The following is a 19,669-nucleotide window of genomic DNA, read 5'->3' as shown; positions in this document are numbered from 1 at the left end:
ACTGCCTTCTCTCTGCCCATCTCTGCAGGGCAGTTCAGCTCTGCATCGTGGAGTTCATTTGGCAGTGCCAGATGGGAGCTGGAGCCAGCTGGACAGCAAGGAACAAAGGGACATGTGCTAAACACAAGCATATTGTGCTCTTTTCTCAGACATTTTTCAAAGGGAAGAGGAAGGTCTTGTGAATGCTTGTCTGGTAATGGGAGCAGCCTTGGGAGAACAGCAAATACTGAGTTCACAGAACGTGTCCTTATTGCTGGGTAGGAAAGGTTGTTGCTCTTGTTACTGCTCTTACTGAAATACAAACTTCCCTCCTCCTCCTGCCTCAAAAAAAAAAAAAAAAAGGAATTACTTTTCCAGTGGGCCGAGAATATCCAGTGTAACTCTTCTGTTATCCTCTTTAGTGTTCTCAGTTCTGCCTATGTAGATGAGTATGTCAGAAAATGCATCTGAAGAAATGTATTTGTGAGCTTGTAAATGAAGAATGAAAGATCAAAGTGGAGGAAACCTGTTTCCGCATGCAGTCTCAATGCAGCTATTGCGATGGGGAATATTGTGCAGATGTATCTGGTGTGCCTTCTTGTAAGCCTTTCATTAGGCTGTATTTTTGTGTCTCTCCTTGAAGAAGCCATCAAAGGGTGAATCAAGAAATAGAAGCGACTGCCAAACTTGAAAGTATCACAAGAGGTTTCTTATCCTTTTATTGATCTTTAAGGCTGCTTGTAGTACAGTTGTTTCGGCTTGTTTTAGTATGGTTACTCTTAGTGTGGGGGAAGCCAGCTGAGGTTCTGGGGAGCTGAACAGTGACTTAGAGATTCTTTTCCCCAAAAGGAGTAACAGAGGATCTTGATGGGAGTCTTCAAGTTCATGAAAAGCAGGTTGGAAGATGGTTTTGTCATCTTTGCTGTGATGAGACTTAGCATGTGCCTGCAGCAAGAAGTGTCAGTACTTTGCAGCAAACAAATACTGTGGGAGTTCTCGCCATACATCTTCTACAAGATGAAAGACCGCCCAAACTTAGGATTCCATGAGATAAAGGGTTAACAGCTGACATGGCGGATGTGGAGTCAGTATCAGACAATAGAGAGGGCATAGCTGAAATATATTTTAATTGAAATATAAACAAAGCTGCTTTCATGGGAAATGCATTTCAGATACACTTGTTTCTGGCCTGGGAACAGGCCAGAAGTTTGCATTCTTTCTTTCAGATTAAATGCCTCAATCCCTGTAGCCTTTTACTTTCTTTTATATATATAAATCCTTAATACCCATGAAAATTCAGTATAAAAAGAAAAGGTACTTCTATCCGCATGACTGCAGTCCTTCCTTCACATGGTATTCCATGTTGTAAAGGTAACAAGGACAGTCCAAGGTCCAAAAACAGCGAGAAACAAGTCCTGGTTCATTTCTTTGAACAAGGGCTGCTGTTAGTTTGGAAAGAATGAGAGGTCTTTGTTATGTAGAAATGCTTTAGATTAGGTCTTATGCGCATAGTTGAGATTGCATAAGAGTGGGGCAAGCTTTTAAATTATCTTGTGAGGAATACCTCTCCCCTCCTGCTCCCTCATCTTCCGTGTCGCTGGATCCTAGTGACACATAGTCTTATATCAAGGGAACAGGCGCAAAAGCACATAAGTGAATGATCGTATGGGATTAGGCCTCCAATCAGAATTCCCATGCCTGCAGGCAATGTAGTAGCCGCACCAGTAGAGCAGCAGCAGCAGTGTCATCCCAGGCTGCAGTATAACTAGGAGGCATCCCAGGTTCTTGTGCAGAGAAGAAACTGTAACTCTAGCTGTCTTACAGATGCTGTACCCAGTAGGTCTATCTGCATTTAGCCTAGGGAAAGTTGCATTTCTTGGGCAACTCTAGTGGTTATCAGACATGCAGTGTTTGAGCAAACAGCCTACAGCTGATCAGCAGTTCTTTGGATAATAGTTAAGACAAAGTATTACTACTCTACTATACAAAGTATTGTTACTCTACTATAATGCTATAATATATTGTATGTAATGTAAGTAACGTATACCATACTTTGAAGTAATTGCTGAAGACTTTAACATCAATCATATAATGCTTGTGTAAACAAGCGCCACTGATTTCAGTTGGAGTGTGGCCCAAGACATGGATTGATAGAGGGCCTGTGTTCTCACTGAGTTCGCACCAGTATGAGGATGACTGTAATACCCCCGCTCTGTTAGACACATACAGATTCACACTTTCCTAGCTCTTCCCCACCATATGCACTTCAGTAGTATTTCCTTAGAGTTTGTTTTAAAGGCTGGTATGGGTATGGTTAAAAGAAAGCTATGGCTATAGTTAAAAGTGTGTTAGCTTTCTAGTGTTTTCCTCATCCTGTTAAATGGTTTGTCCATACAGTATCTATGCTATGTGAAGAATTCACATAGTCCTTAGAGCACTGATTTGCAGATTTTCTTATCTCAGGCATTTCTTTTAAGTATGTCACACCCTCTCCATTCAGGCTAGGCTCTGCTGTGAATTGAAGAAAAAGGAAGATTTATTTAGACTCGTTTCAGTTGAGCTCAGAGAAATAGTGAGAACCATCCTCTTTTCTACAACTTTAAAAAGGCTTCTGTATGGAAAATATGTGTTAAAATCACTTTTTTTTTTCAGAGCTGGAGTCATTCCCTAGCTCTCTTCTGTATTTTTTTGTTCGTTTCTCATTTTTTCCTTCCTCCACTCGAGAGACAGTAAATTAGGTGCTGTTTCATCTGTGATCTCTTTTTTTAGGTTCCAGTCTTGCAAGAGTTTAGGTCAATAGAACTATTCGTGTGTACGAAGCTATTCAGATGCTTAAGCATTTGCAAGATCAAAGGGCACAGCCTTGTCTGCAGTAAAAAAAATCATGCAGTTAAACCTGGGTTTATCTGTGGACAGTTTTTGTATCGTTGTAGACTGTGTAGGTTTAAAATCATGATTATATCTAATCCGTATTTGAGCTTTATTAGCTGTAACAATGTGACTGTAAAAAAAGGACTGTTCTATTACCAAGCTTCTTAATAATTGCATCCGCATTATTTCTCACCCAAGTACATCTTAATTATTTCCAATAGTATCTATGGCCATTAATTATATTACACATAGTTTGGACTTAATTTAGCAACCAGTTGCACCAATGCTATTTGCAAGTTATTGGGAAAGAAAGGTTTACAGCAACTTCTTTTTTTTTTTTTTTCCTTTTTCTCTTGTTTTGTGTGTGTGTGTGTGTCTGCATGGTGTGAACACCTGAAATTTGCCCAGCTGTGCTGGCTGTAATTAAACCCATATTTTCTCCATCCTCATCAGTAGCTTTTCAACCCCAATTCTGTCCTTGTATGAGCAGAATTCTGCAACTATAGCAAGAGAAACAGTTAACATTTCAGTTTCCTATAACTTTGGTATTTACTTTCATGCTAGCTGAATAAGAGATCTTTTTATGTGTACAGTTATGTAGGAAACTTGATTAGACATATCTGTCTTACACTGTGGACTGAGGAATGCAAAAGAATTTTAAATAGACTTATATGTTCCCATCTTTCAGACTAAAGAACATGCCCTGGAGAACTGATCAAACAGTTTGGTGCAATTTTGTAATCTTGATCCTCTCTGCTATTGGTTCTCCCATGGATATTTTCCATAGTCAGGGTAGTGTTGTGAAATAAATTGTAACTACTCAAACATGGAAAAATTCTTTTGTATACTCCAGCTAAGAGAAAGAGAACAAGTCATTTTACAAGCATTTCTTCCAGGCAGTACAAAGTCTGTAAAATGGGAGTTTTTTTAACAGGTCTTTTGTTTTATGTCCTTTGCTGCAGAATCACGTGGTTACACAGAAGCCCACAACCACTCTGTTGTGATGTCTGACAGCACCATGGGCAGTAACCCTACTCTGCTGAGGACCAACATGCAGCTGGATCCTTCCTTTCAGCGAGCTTTTGCATCTTCGTGTGCAGTTTCAAATAACAGCCCTGTCCCAGGGGGAGAAAGGTAGGAACTGATTCTCCTGCCTATTGTTTAGTTCTCATAATTCTCATTTCCAGCAGAGATGTTAGGATTGCACTTTTAGTGAAAAGTGTTTGGTCAAGGACTTTAACTTTAGTTGTAGCATTTGATGGTGATGTTGGCCATCAGCTGGAAGTTACCACATGTACAGAGAGCACTTATATCTTCGAGAAATATTTTTAGCTCTGAAAATAAATGGCAATATAAAATTCAAGAGGAGTTCATAGTTAAGGTACTTTCTTACATACTGTACACTACAGTAGCAAAGGTTCATACATACTTTCCTGAGTACTTAACCAGTTTTCTTAATGTACCACAGAGTATTTTATGAAATTTCAAATGGAGGTAAGTTGTTTCCTAAGAAATCCCAGTATTTAGAGAGAGGGAGCACTCTGCTCATTGTAGTAAATGCATTTATACAGTAGTCAATTAAAAAACATTTGTCCTTGGTGGTGAACAGCTGACTCCCATTCACCTGCCCAACAAGCTGACTTTATTATTTCCTATCTGTATTGCCATAAAGTTGTAGGGCTCTGAACCAGAGCTTGAAAATTAGACATTTTTTCAAAATCCACCCACGCTGTTCCAAGCAGTTTACAATTTGAGTTTGAGAACAGGAAACGCAACAAACAGCTAGGGGATCCCAGTTATCTATTAGAAGATTCAGAAGAACGTGACAGTCAGTGGTTATAGTCATTAGCTATTTCCTGTTATAACTTACATATTCAGGAAAGGTTTTCCTAGGGGAATAGATGAGGTTGATGATTACAGTTGGTCTTTGAGATTCTTCCTGCAAGGACTCATCCCCTCTTCAGCATTCTTTTTTATATAATTATCCTACTATTGCTCATGGATAATTGGCTGCTTTTTTAAAGTAACTATTTGGAAGGAATCCTATTGGTTGATGTGTCAAACTCTCAGTAAGGACCTAAACAAAGGATATTGATTTGTTTTACCATTTCTTCCCATCTAACTGGTTTCATCTTCCATTGGTGCTTGGACTGCAAAAGATGTTTTCATTTTGTGATTATGAATGTGAATCATAATCCCCTGAACAAAATATCTTAGATGTATAAGATATTTTGAGACAGACCTGTCTGTAACATTTCATTATAAAAGGATAAAGTTAAGAGCTTTGTCATCCAACAATGCAGTAATTATCAAGTTAACATTCCTACTTCAAACTTTCTCTAAAAAGATTTGTTTCCTTCCTTCTAAATACTGATCCTTTTCTGTTGTTTTTAATTTCATCAAGCAGATAGCTGAAGCTGCTTTTTTCTGCTAATGATATTTTCTTCCCTGTGCTTTCCTTCCATTTTTTTGTTGTCCTTATACTTTGATATCTTTAAATTTACTGATACCCATTTTCACAGTGCTCTTTGAATTAAAAATCTTTTTTTAAATTTTCTCTCTCAAGCCAGGTCTTTCCCTTTGTATCTCACAAAGAGTCTCACATTACACAAATTAATCTCACAGTCTCTCTTCATAACCCCTTCTCCTCCCTGCATGAGATCCTGTTGGTAATGTTTTCCAGCCAAATTCTAAGGGCATTTCCCTTTCATGAGCAAGATGATTTGGTCAGAAATTTAGCACATTTTACTCAGAAGGATATTTATTACTGTTCTTTGGGCAGGTGGAATTTGATGTCTACTCTTACAGTATTTAAATTCAGTTAAAGCAGTTCAGTAAAAGCAAGTCAGTAAAAGTCAATGTTTCTGGTAGTGTCTATTGTCTTGTGTTTTTTCTTTTTGTCTCATATGCATAAATTAACCCCTGGATCCACCTCTCTTCCTTTTTTAATATAAATTATATTAGAAAGGGGCCTGGCCAAGAAGTTGTATCTTTTGGAGTATGCTGTTACCATCTTTACTTATTGATGGTTCACAATTCCCTCAGCCTATTACTCACTTCATTTTCTTTCACAACAAGCACAGTGAGATTCCACATGTAAGAAATTCTGTGGCAGCTATTGTATGCCTTTGATGGCAGCCTTGGCTTAAGAAATTCTTGCCTCCCACTGCTCCTTTCCAGCTAGCCCTGCAGCTCACCATGGATATGGATCTCCAGGACCGCTGCCTACGGGGCAGCGCTGTGGGCAGGATCACTGAACTGATTCATATTAAAATAAGGGAAGGAGGAAGAGAGGAAGAGTGTTTTTAACCGTGATCGACGAGATGGTCTGGTTTACAGGGCAAGCTCCGAAGTGGTGGCATGAGCATGGCTGGTTGGCAGAGGAGGCAGAAAGGAGTGGGCTACCTGGCAGCAGTGGGTGGTCACAGTGGGCAGGAATTTCTTCAGCCAACTCCATCACCAAATGCCATGGCCATGTCGTCAAATGCCACACTCAGGTACTGGCTTGACTAAGGTGATTTACTGCTTTCAGTGATGATTGCAGTATGAGTTACACACCGAGATTTTAAGGAAATGGTTCGGTCATTGTTTTATTCTTGTGTTTTTGTTTTTGGGTTTCTTGACAGCTCTTCTGCGACAGATTGTCCTTGGCTTGAAAGCAGCCCTAAATCTTCCTCGTCACTCCAGCTTTCCATGGGAAGCAGCAGGCCAGGAGGAAGTTACCTTGTACCCTCCGAATTTTCAAACCTTGTGCAGGATGGTTCTCTCTTGTCTCATTTCCAAACACCAGGACTGCATGCGGTGGCCCTGAGCAGTCTGGACAACTCACCAGCAGAGCAGCAGCAAGAACCTGCTGTCAACAGCAGCACTCAGGCCTACCTCAACTATAGTGGGGGCGCAATGGGCAGCAGCTCCCCTCTAGAGGAGAAACAATCTGCTTTGATGGTCAACTCTAGCCTTTCCCCTAAAGCCATGAGCTCATCTGTGGCAAGTGCAGAGGACCACAACTTCTTGCCACACAACTTTCTTACAGTGACCTCTGGACACAATGATCAGACCAGCACGGTTCAGCAGCATCATAGGGAGAACCTGCACTCTCAGCCACCTCTTCCAGAGAAAAAGAGGTCCTCTGAAGGAGACCGTTCCTTTGCCTCCATCTCACCTTCCTCAAGTGGCTTCTCTAGCCCCCACAGTGGAAGCACCATCAGCATCCCATTCCCCAATGTCCTTCCAGATTACTCAAAAGTTTTAAGCACTTCCCCATTGCCAGGTAGGTTTACATCACAGAAACATGCAATATATTAGAGCTTGTCTGAGATTACGAAAAGCATTTGGGGGGAGGTGGGTGAAAATTTGAAGGAAGAGAAAAAGAAAAAAAAAAAAGGAATGAAAATGGCAGGGAAGAGTTGAATGTTTGCAATAAGAGGCAGCAGTTCATTGGCTACAGATGTATCTATTCTAAGGACAAAACTGCAAAGATTTTTCTACACTTCACTAGATGTCAGTGAAGGGCAGTCCTACTCCTCCACTGTCAAGCCACAAGCAAGCAGTGTGCAGTCCAACTTCTCTTAATAAAGGCTAACTTCTGCCTGAAGTTTTGCTAAAGCTGTGTCAAAAATCATTTAAAATGTAGCTGGGGTCATCCAGTATGTATTCACTTGGCCCTACTGAAAAGCTTTGTAGTTAACATAGTTTTATAAAGGTAGAAGGATTTTTTTAATGTTTTATAGCTTTGTCAAAATGAAACTTTAAGAGAGCTTGCAGTGCTTTAGACAATATGTGGTGTTTGCTGATTCTTAGACACTTTGGATTTTCTCTAGACTGTCCTTTTAACTGTCAATTTTTAAAGTGATTAACATGGTTAGAAATGGGAAATAGAAGCAAAAAAAGGCCATATGTATTTAGAATTTTTTTTCCTCCTTTTATTTCACAGAAAACGCAACTGATAAACATGTGACTGTAAAATTTGTCCAGGACACGTCCAAGTTTTGGTATAAGCCAGATATTTCAAGAGAACAAGGTATACCAATTGATGTGTATTCTGGGGTATTCATTAAGAGAAAGACTGGTTGGTGAATGCTCCTTAAAAACTGCTTTGATGCCTGCTTGATATCTAAAAGAAGTCCAAAACCACACTTAGCCTTATTAACTTATTTTGGCCAAAGACTGAATCTGAGGATATAGGGCAGTTTAATAGTCCTAAAAATAAGTCCTGTTAATCAGAGAAAGCACTAGCTTCAATGAACTAACCACAAAATAATTGAAATCTGCCTGTGGTAGCTGCAGAAAGTTTGATTTACTAAAAACCTGATTTGTCTGTTGCCTCTTCACAGCAGTGCAAGTCACTTTAATGTATGTTGAAAGAAAAAAGAGATTAGGCAAGCACAAAATGCTCTATTAACACAGTCCTGTATTATGCTAAGGCTTCCGCAGCTTGCCTGGCAGAACTGTTTTGGCCTCCAGGTCTTGGAAAGGCAGGTATGCATGAAGTAATATCAAACAACTGGCTGCTTTCAGAAACCTTTTGGGTACAAGATGTGCTGCTCTGGCCCAAGCTCAGCCACGTGTACTTTCCTGTGTAGATAAGCAAAAAGGTGTTAAATATCAGAATGCTTCATTAGCTAGAATGCAGCATAAAAACATGCAGAGCTAGCCGCTGTGCAACCTGTTTTGTTGTCAGGTGCAGGTGAGCTACATTATTTCCAAAGATCACAAAATAATACTCCCACAGAATGACATCTCCATGATGTGCAGAAAACAGATTGTTTATTCATCTCTGGTTGTTGTTTTACTGCTTAATGTTTACTGTCATGCCAGTCTTCCCCTTAGTGCTCCTCAAGCCAGAGAGAGCTCTGAGGGTTTCAATGGGCAAAGGAAGTTTCCTGCCTTGATGCAAGTCCAAAGCGGGGAATAGATTGTAAAGGAAGATTAAACCTAGCATGCTGCTGCTTGCAAGAAAAATATTCTTTCCAATTTTTTAGTATGCCTTCTTCACCTTAGCAGAACTCCTCTTTAAAAAGGCCTTTAAACACTATTGCTGACGAACAGGAGTTCATGGTGGGTTTGTTTTTGTTTGTTTTTTTTTCCCCTTCACTTAATGGACTACTCGAATGACAAATGATTCCTGCTGCCTTGCAGATTTAGACATGTTAGACAAGTTCTGCTAAATTGCAGGATTTTATATTCCTCCTCCTCCTCTTTGTATGTGATAGATTACTGTACAAATAGTTGTTTTCTTCTTATGGAAGAATTGAAGAGACCAAAAATGCTCTTTTCTCTGTTCACTCAAACAGGATACCAGACAATTGTGTCTGTATTTTCCTTGTTTCCTGTTTTTTTTTTTCATGAAAAAAAAAATCACAGGTGCATATCTGTATACGTGTTTATGAGGTAACCATTGCTCAGGCCTTAAATGTGGCCTTGTGCACAAACTGCATAACTTCCTTGTCCTGTGTATACAGACAGCTAAAGACTCTAGGCTCTAGGCTAAAGACTCTAAAAATTTAGGCTTTTTTGAAGGCTTGCTGATCACAAGTGCTTTAAGAATGTTTTAGCATGGAGAGAAATAAAAGAGATAATGAAACGCACCAAGGTTGTATCTGAGAAGTTAAGATGAATGGACACTTCATTAGATGGCCTGTTCCTCCTTTTTCCAAAGAGAGATTCAGATTTTGGCTGCAGGTTTGGTGGTAGACTCCTGCAAAGCAACAGGCAGTTTCCCTGCAAATGAGTCCACCAGATCAAACCTCAGGGAGTGACCACAGTATGCAGGGGCAAAGGTATTTCAGCGCTTGGATGCTCCAAGAGCAAACACTGCCAACATCCCTTCGCTTGCTTTCAAGTGAATGGGAGGGCGCGAGTTCTTCGCAGGGCAGGATGCCGGTGGTGGCTGAGCATCACTGTGCTCCCACTGTTGGGATTGTGGAGGAAAAGCAAATAACATGGTCAAGTCTACCTGGGAACTGTAGCTCTGCTCCCTGTTGTGCTTCAAACTGGCGGATGTAACTGTAAGTCTTTACCCGAGAGTTCCTGCTATTAATTACCTTCGGTACTATTTGCTACCTGCCTGAAAGCACTGACCTGAGGCATGGACTAAAGTCTCTGTAAAGATCAGCTGATGATCATTTGCCAGACTAGTGGGCAATATCAGTGTTCTAGTGCTGTGTAGCAGCAGTTTACCAGCAGTGGCCCAGTGTTTGCTGCTGAAAGCACTGGTTGCAGGAATCCTGGTGGTGCCTGCACGTTCTTCTCAGTTAAAAGTCACTAGCGGCAGTTTAAAAATCACTAGTGGGGATACCAATGAGACTTTTCTTGTCATGTGCATCTGTGAGGCTCACACGAAGTGATGCAATTATAATCCCCCAAATATGTTTGATTATAGTCTGTTCTACAGCAATGCAGTCAAGAGGGGATGTTCTGCTTTCCCTTACTACCCTATTAATTATAGAGTTGGAACTGAAGTTTTCTTTGTGTGTGTGACTCTGGAAATGTTTTTCTCTCTTTTCTCCCTGCCTCCTTTGCAGCCATCGCTGTTCTCAAGGACAAGGAGCCTGGGTCATTCATTGTTCGAGACAGTCACTCTTTCCGGGGTGCCTACGGGCTAGCTATGAAAGTTGCCACACCACCTCCTTCCGTGATACAGTTGAACAAGAAAGGTACTGTACGCCTTCTCCCTACTATTTAACCATGCACACACAATGGGGTGTCCTAATCACTGTGAAGTAATCTGGGGGGATCTTCTCCTCCTCCAGTAAGAGTTGTTTGAATCAAGGGCTCCATTTGGTTTCTTGCAGCAGTATCTTGTTGAGTGTGACTGGCTAGGAAGTTAATGGTATTTGATAGTTTCACAACTAGTTGTAAATGCATACACATTGTGACTCCTCATATACTGTGCCTTATCCACTAATGGAAAACCAATGTCATCTCAGTAATGGATCATCACTAGCAACTGGAATTCTATGTTTGATCCAAATACTATCGTGTAAAGTTTTCACTTGGCTGGAATGTTGAATATTCTTAACCCCAGGGTTTTGTTTTGAGACAGTTTTATTTTAGAAATAAATCCCTAGGGAAAAATAATAGTTGTTTAACAGGAAGAAGGGGATAGACTTATTCTCCCAACTCCATTGCCTCTGGGTATAATTTGGGTTTGTTAGCTGTGAAAGGGAAAATGAAAAGAGCACGTAGAAAGCATTTATCAGTGTTTGGAAACTTAGAAGGAAGCATCAGTAGGGTCCATGGCTCCATTTGTGCTACTGCCAGGGCAGTGGGGTAGTTTTCACTGCTACTGTTTTCCTTTGGCAAAGCTTATTATGTTCCATTGGTGTATGTTGTCTGGTGAGGTAAGGAACTGAGATGACAGGAAAGTATCGTAGTGCTCTGTTTGTAGATGTGCAATTTTATCCATTGTTCTTCTTTTCAAAGATCACTGTGCTCACCCTGGAGCAAGGTTAGCAGTCTGCCTCAATTATGATAGCACTTTCAGATTCTGTAAGCTTAACTTAACTTGGAATATCGAGACAATTTCTAATTAAAAAAAAAAGTTGCCATTAAATCCTTCTTTTTATTGTCCAGAAGCATCAGCAGAAACCAGCATGTCTGGTTTTAAGTAGGCAATAAAAGTGTACCGAGGATAGCATCAATAAGGAGGCAAATGGCAGTCATTGTAGGTGCATTTATTTAATATCTTTTTTTTTCTCATTGGAACCAGTGAAGTTCAGGAAGGCATGAATATCCAAACTTTATCAGCTTTAAGAGTCAGTTGGTTATGTGGCTGCCACTGAGTACAGCAATAGAAGATGTTATGCAGGACTGTGGCATTCCTCCACTTTTTGCTTTGTGATACCAAGTTCTTTAATTCCTGCTTATTCTTCCTGAAGAGCACAAGTTTGTTTCATCTTATGCACAACTTCTTGTTCAAGGCTTCTCCTTCTCACATATCCTTTTATTCATGTATTTTTAGTGTTGTGAGAGCATAAGGGCAAACTTAAGGGCAAGATGCATGACAAGGTGAACTTTGCAATATTTGCTTTACAAAGAAATTCCTCTTGTCTAGGCTGATGTGTTCATGTGTATTGCCCCTTGATGTCACATGTCCTCTGGGCTGTGGCTGATAAAATCAGACTGAAAAAGAGTGTTTACAGGTCTTCAGTAGAGGTTTGAATGTTAAGGCAGCTTTGCCTATTGCTATGGGTTAACTTTCGTTACTTGGAACGTGCTCCCATTTGCAGTCAGGCGTGAAATACTGTGAACAAACCTTTGGAGAAATAATGATTTTGTCTTAATTATATGCACATGTGTGTACTTATAAAAATGCTAAAACTCAAGGGAATTTTTATTTGCCTCACAGACTTTGTATCTCCTCATTATGTTATCTCCCAGCTTATAGTTTAAAGATTTGTCCTAGAGCCTTGAGGGGTATAAATTTTCTTTAAAGATCTAGCAAGCTGCAGAAAACTGAATCTCATGTAATTACTTGTTTCTAGGAGCAAAGGTTTATAGTAAGACTGCAAACATTTTAAAAGTTACAAATTCAACAACAGACTTGGCAGCAATGCCTTAGTGCAACTAGATCTTTCATTCTTTTGATCTGGAAAACTTCTGTGAGCAATTTTCTGTCCTGTCATCAGAAATTTTTAGTATTTTACCATAATTTTAGCCCTTGTTGTCACACTGCATACAAATTCTTCTAATTGGCAAGTGCACCAGAATTTCTAATGCTTTGTTTTCCAGATTTTTATTCCTATCTCTAGTTGGGATATTCTAGGCACCTCTGCACATCTACATGCCAGTTACTTCTGTTTATACAATGCTTGTCTCTGGTTATCTGGGGTTTTACAGACTAGCCTTTCACCAGCTTGTTATCTTGCAGCAGAACAACTCTAACGTCTTTTTTTGCCTGCTGTCTATAAAACATTCAGTGATAATGTGGAAAGTTGCCTCATAAAGATCTGCTTATTTGTGAGACTTGTCTGTTCATTGATTCTCTTCAGGCACTTTCTTATTCTTTTTTCAACAGTTGGAGATTTGTCAAATGAGCTTGTAAGGCATTTTCTGATTGAATGCACTCACAAGGGGGTGCGCTTGAAAGGATGCCCAAATGAACCATATTTTGGTAAGTATTGTGCATCACAAAGATACAGAAAATGGACATATTTTGTATTTGCTTTGTAGAGTTGAGTGGAAATTAGAAAATATTTTGCTTAAGTCTTGAAGATTTCTTTAGGAACCCATATTGAGATGATTGTAATAGCAGCTTTCTCCACGTTTACCTAAGTATCTCTGCAGTGCACTCTAGTAAAGAGGAGCAAGTTTCAAGCTACAGTGCACAGCTGTGGCACAGAGCTCAACTACATGACTGTTGGTGGCTTTATTTCTTCAGGATCTTCTGCTGATTTGGTCTTTTTGCTATATTTAGCCTGTAGATAACAAGCTAAAATGACTCCTGAGTAGAATGTGTGGTATATTTTTTCATTTGGTAAAAAGCGCATTGTATTGTGTCAGGATACATAATGTATTGCAACAAAAGCACATCACGTGAAAAGGTCTTCTGCCATAAAAGCATGGCAAATTCTGTTCAAAATAAGGTAGATAGATTAAATTTTGTCAGTGTTTGACTTGAGAGATATTTCAAATCAGAGGTTTTAGCTCAGTATTACCTTCATTTTGAAGTATCTGTTTATGGTGCATAACTAACCCTACTACTCATTTGTGTGAGCATGTCCTTATCTTTAAATGTGTATGACCTCAAACTGCTTCACTTGGTAGGAAGTAGCATCACACATTTGCGAAATTGAAGCACTAATAGTATAAATGTCAACAAGACCCTTACAGATGTGGATTACTTCCCATTTTAAAGCAACTTTTGATGGGCTGTAAAAAATAAGTTTATGTGAACCATGATAGAGCATTCAATATTTGCAAGTGAATTCCACTGCAAACTTTTTGCAAAGTTTTTGTACATAATGCGAATGTAACTAATTACAGTACATTACAGTAAATGCAACTTTTTGTACAAATAGATGAGTCCATTCACTTCCTCAAAATATGGTTCATCATGATTATGGTGACTGCCATAATTGAAACAGGATCCAGATTAGAAAAGTGGAAATGAACAATCAATTTTAAGGCAAGAAGAATAACTTAAAAGAGACAGTTACGTATGTCAGCATTGTATTGACTAGGGGAGGTTCTCTCTAGGCCATCTCTTATATTTTAAAAAGCACAAAATAGAGGTACATATAGACTAACAAACACAGACAGTGGAAACATGATGAAAAGGCAGAAATGCTAGGTCTTTCACTGCCTACACATAGCCTCAACCCCTTGTGCTCTTACCTTCTTCACAAGGTATTACTACCTCTAATGTAGCACACTTTAAGAGTGTCAAATGAAATTAAAAGTAACACACGTGTTAGTATTTTTTTTGTCCTCTTTGCACTTTAAACATTGGAAGCAAAGATATTTATTTTGTTTAGCATAGCATAACTCTTCAACATTGTTTTTGCCCACTAAATTAATCCTACATGTCCTGTTGCTCTTCTGCCGGCAGGCAGTTTGACAGCCCTGGTGTATCAGCACTCCATCACTCCCCTGGCGCTGCCCTGCAAGCTGCTTATCCCGGGCAGAGGTAGGTCCCAGCCAAGGTTCTGCTTCAAAGTGACAATGTCTAAAGGCAGATGAACATGTCAGAAGTCAAGACTCAAGCAAGAGCATGGGGAAGGCTGCTGCATTTTTGAAGTATATCTTCAGTGTTGCTGCAGGCTCTCATCCAAGCTGCAGTTGTGAGCAGACTAGTACCATGATGTTTCAGTCATAAACATATATGAGTCATGGAAATGAGCACAGCAATCCAGCATTTAGAGAAAAAAAAAAAAGAAATCATTTCTCAGATATTAAATTATGCCCTTGTATGGTTAGATGTATCCACTCCAGGTCTGAGTGGCAAAATGTCTAGGGAAAGCAAGATAGATAAAGAACAGCAGGTGCCCTGAGTATGAGGCTGACAGGAAAAAAAAACAGCAGCTCACAGAGGTCCAAATATTGTTTAAGTAAATGATTGAAGAGCTTGTGTTGCATCATTGGGCTCCACTTTTAATTTTGGTTTTGACAACTTCTTGAACCACTGTAGGACAACAGCAAATTGCAGTTAGGCAGCTCTTGCCCCGTAAGTCTGTTGCCTGTTTATTCTCACACAAAGTTAACACCAGATGTATTATTGAAATGTTAAACATTCTTGTGGTTTTCCACTGAACTCTTTAAACTTTTCGTAAAGGCCATATGTCAGTGCTCAAAAATAGCTCTTGAATTATGCAAATGTATTAATGAAACCATTTTAGCACAAAAACCTGCTATGGTGGATGTGACCAGAGATCTCTTTATATGGGAAACCAGCGTGGTGTGGGGGATTGCTCTCCTTATCCTCCTCGCCTAAAATGGTAAGTTCCTTCTGTTCTGACAGAGGCACTGGACCAGAATATTTGTCTTTTCCTGCACAAATATATTGCTATGAAATTACTGGATTTATTTTGGAATCTTGACATGGTCCAATTTTTTTTTTTTTTTTTTTTTTTAATGGTGATTAATGAGTTTCATGTATCCCTTCAGCAATACATAGTTACATCTTTTGCTGTCTGGATGTAAAGGATTAAGCACCTCTCCTGTAGCACTGGGAGGGGAAAAATGTAACAAGAAAAAACATGTAGCATGAGTGCTTACTCTTGCAGATACAAGATTGCTTATTGTTTCTGGCCAAGAGTTGACCAGTACACGAGATCACAATTGCAAGAGCTAGACTTAAACTTGACCATATGCATTGGTTTGGCTATTCAAGTATAATTAAAACATGGATGGTGTTTTCTGTTTGCAGATCCCTTGGAGGAGATAGCAGAAACGTCTCCACAGACTGCTGCAAACTCAGCAGCAGAGCTTCTCAAACAGGGTGCAGGTTGGTAAATTTCCCTGGCATTCGTCTGTCACAATTTTTTTTTTCGTTGTTCTACAACACAGTGTTTGCTTTCCAGTCATGCCTCCTGTTAGAATGCAAAGTATACACAGGCTGTTTCCATACTAGTGTGTACACAGTGACATGACTCTCAGAAGGTATTTTCCTTAGTCTTAGGACTACGCCTAAGAGGTCTGCAAAGGCCAGTTAGGCAAAGTTTTGAGCAAGGTTAAATTCTCAGCAGAGAAATCAGCATTTCCACAGGAAGGTGTTAACTAGCCCACAAATTGAAAAAAAAAGAAAACCATTGAGCTGTTTCACTTGATGCCACATGTTGTTGCATGTTGTTAGGAGGTGACATTTTCAGTGTCTTTTCCATTGAATGCTGTTTTATGAATCTTCAGTTTCATCTTTATGAACCCATTTTGGCAAATAAAGTTGCCTTTCCTTGAGCTTCTTGATGCAACAGAAGAGCCCTGACAAGGTTACTTCCATACATAACCTAGCACTGAAGCTCTGAGAAGTGAGTGCTTGTTGCCTGGATCCCTTATAGGGGACTTTGTGGGAGTCATTTGCCAAGCTCAGCTGCTCTGAAGTGAGGGATGGTTGTTCCTTGCTTGTCCAGCAATCTGTTTTGACTTAAAACTTCGCAGTACCGTTTCAAATGTTGTCATCGAGCAGGAATGTGTGGCTGAGGCAACGGCTAGCCTTGATGAGGCTATGCTAGAAGCAAGCACATGCAAGCATTTCATGCTGCCGTTGGTGGTGGCTGTGGCCAACAGGGCAAAAGCCAAGGTGGAGGAAAGCAAGAGGAAAAAATCTGTAAACAAATGCTGCAGAACAGGCATGTGTTGCCTTTTGAAAAATGCTATTTTTTCCTTCAGGCAAAGCTTGGCAAAGAAAAATAATTCTTCAGCTTCAGTTAGGGCAATAGTTAGATCACTTCATATGCAGGCTGTCAAACTGAGGATCATTTGGGGAATTTAGTAACACCAATGCTTTTTTTTGCTTTTTTGCCTTTATTTTTAATCAAGATTTTGAAACCTGAAAAGAGAAGTTATAAGAAATAGTTTGAGAGTGTTTGGCCCTTGCACTTCATTTGTCAATGACTTTGCCTATTTCAGAAATCTCTCCAGTCACACAGCCTTTTTTTGAGAACCAGTTGTTGCATTCCCCATTGATGCTGAGATCCTGAAGTGCAATTTAGTTAAAGCAGACTCCCTTTTTCCCTGCCCCAACCTTCTTCCACTCAACATGTGAAAAACCAAAGATGTGCAGGCCTAGAATAACCATTTCTATAGGTGTCTGAAAAACCTAATGAGCATTTCCGGTCCTTACCTAAGTACAGTCACTAACTGACAAATCCTTTGCTTCCTGGAGAATGACTACTGAAGACTAGGATCTGTTCAGATAAGTGGCTCTTTCCTAGAATAGACCTTGTTTTACTAACCTTCTTGTTGAACAGCAAAACTGGGTTCCCCAAATAAATGCCAATTTTTCATATCTGTGTCTGTTATAATATCCTACTGCAGTCAAGGGACTAACCATTCCAGGCAAAGCTACATTCCCAAGTTAAAAGCAGCATGGTTTACTGAAGATGACCACAATGGATAGTTGTCATTGCTAATACCAATATGATTTACAAAATGGCAGCTGTGAAAGATGGGGAGAACTATGTTACAGGAAAGATGCTGTTTCACAGACTTTTTCCTTCTCTTTTTGCCTTGAACAGAGTTTTTGTGGGATCACTGCCATTCACCATGTCAGCTGCCTAGATTATAATATAGATGTTCTTAAATGAGAGAATTTTCAGCCTTTCCAATAACCTTCCTTCCCTGTAGTCTCATTTTTAACCTGACATATTTTTGTGCCTTCCAGCACTTCTGAGAATTCTTTATCATTCAATAGAAAGTAAAATCATGTATTGTATTTAGTAACTGCTTTTGAATTGCCGCATTGGGGGACAGTCTAGAATTAGAGTTAGCTATTTTGTTTAGGAACAAAACCTAAATATGGCCTGTTGACAACAGAGCAATGCTTGGCACAAAAGGAAGGGAATCCCTTCATAAGAGCCTCAGAAATGGTTAGGAATGTGGCTGCGAAACAAGGCAAGCTTCTTGTGGCAGGAAAAATTAACAGGATAATGAGGAGCTTTAGATCTGGATCAAATGAATACGGTAACGAGGTGAAAAGAAGAAAGTTTATGCTTTAGAATGTCATTTGCAATCTTGGACCGACATGACAGAAAGCTGCTTGGTGATGAAGGCTTCACCGAATTTGCTGTTCAACTGCTTAAATCCCCCTCTGTATGAATTGCACTATAATTAATTCAAGCAAAGGTTATTGAGACTTGAACACCAGTACAAAAATATCTGTGGGAATTTTTTTTTCACTTACAGATCAAATCCTTTTCTCACTGACAGCCTCCAGAGCTTGAAGTTATTGGCAGGAAGCAAGCATAGAATTTGCCTGATAGTCATGCTGGATTCAAACTTACGCTCATGCAATCTACAGCTGTACAGCTGCTTGGTTGTTTTGAGAGTAGCAGAGCCTAGCTGCCTGTTTTATATAGATAATAGCAGGAGAAGTGGCATAGCTTAGCTGTGTATTTTATATAGATAATAGGAGAAGAAAGCTTTTCTCAAATCACAGAATAGCCATATGAAAGGAGAAGCTATTAGATGAAATTAAATGAAGATTAAATGAAATCTTTGCTTTTCTAATAAGATTGGCAAGCCATGCTGAAGTGTTAAAAAGTCAAATAGTAGCACACTAATATGCACACATCAGCTGCCACAGTTGTAAATTCTGTCCTGGACACCTACACAAATGTGTTTACCAGTACATACACAAATGTGTTTACCAAAACACAAAGTCTGTTAGTAGCTGTGTTTAGCCTTGGATGTGTTTAATCATGATTGCTTGTGTGGTAGAGGGAGACTAAGAAGGCTCTTTCAGGTTCAGAAATGTTCTTAAGAAATGTTCTTAACCTGCTTGTAAATTTGACTTTATATCACAGGCCCAAAGTATTTCAGCATGTGAATGTTCCTAATAAATAATCTCCTGCATAGTGTCCCAGTGCTTGCTGCAGATTTGATGTCTGTGACCAGGAATTAGCTTAACTGTTTGGGAGCCTCAGAAACCAACTCTTTATAAAGAGTATTCTATAATATCTCTAAGAAATAAAATTCAGAGATGATAACTTCATCTAGATCTGGTTCCAGATATGAACACAAATCAGAGAGTTTTTTTTTCCCCCCCAATTGTAGGTACCACCTTGGGAGTGGAATAGGTCTCTAAACCTTGAAACATATTGAGTTAAAGGATAGACATAAAAATATAGATGCAATTACTGTTTTTATTTGTAGAAGTTTTGTTCACTCTAAAATAAGTCAGTGTTAAAAGCACAATGGAAGTAAAGAGAAGTGAATGTTGCAGCAGTCCTCACTTCTTTTTAGGGAGAAAGGGTGTCTTGCCAAAAAGAAATGAATAGTTTCTTCTGAATATAGTTTAAACACCATTTGAAAGTGTGAGCATCTGTGAACTGGTGTTGCAAAAATGTGTATTTTCTTATTAGTTGCTTTAATTGAACTTAAAGGCAAAATGTTCCCATTCTTCCCCATCAGAATTGTGTTTACTAATAGTTGTTGTAGTAGTAGCTATAAATGGCCTCTCTGTTTCCTGCTATCTGCTATTTATTAAATTTCAGGAGCATCTGTTAGTCATAGGTAGCATACAAGCATTGAACCAAAGGGAGAGTTAAAAGGTCTCTGAATTATCTTAAATTACGAAGCAACAGTGGGACAAGATGAAGCACAAATAAGCAGAAAATATGGTAGTTTGTGGTCAGCCCTCTTTCTTTGTCACTTTACATAG

The 19,669-nt window shown here is 39.4% G+C and overlaps 1 protein-coding gene across 1 annotated transcript in view; it reads left to right on the top strand.

The window, feature by feature from the left end:
- Positions 1 to 19,669, top strand: part of TNS3 (tensin 3) — a 118,398-nt gene that overhangs the window by 95,181 nt on the left and 3,548 nt on the right. Inside the window, exons 16-22 of the mRNA XM_088522387.1 lie at positions 3,813 to 3,984; positions 6,477 to 7,120; positions 7,784 to 7,870; positions 10,374 to 10,505; positions 12,869 to 12,964; positions 14,402 to 14,479; positions 15,719 to 15,796. Coding sequence (XP_088378513.1) covers positions 3,813 to 3,984; positions 6,477 to 7,120; positions 7,784 to 7,870; positions 10,374 to 10,505; positions 12,869 to 12,964; positions 14,402 to 14,479; positions 15,719 to 15,796 — 1,287 coding nt within the window. The remainder of the gene's footprint in view (positions 1 to 3,812; positions 3,985 to 6,476; positions 7,121 to 7,783; positions 7,871 to 10,373; positions 10,506 to 12,868; positions 12,965 to 14,401; positions 14,480 to 15,718; positions 15,797 to 19,669) is intronic.

This window comes from Tinamus guttatus, unplaced genomic scaffold (assembly GCF_059628265.1).
Source record: "Tinamus guttatus ecotype Peru unplaced genomic scaffold, ASM5962826v1 Tinamus_guttatus_pri_ptg000151l, whole genome shotgun sequence".
Taxonomy (NCBI): Eukaryota; Metazoa; Chordata; class Aves; order Tinamiformes; family Tinamidae; genus Tinamus; species Tinamus guttatus.
The sequence above is the reverse complement of the archived record's forward strand: the minus strand, read 5'-3'. Positions and strand labels throughout refer to the sequence as shown.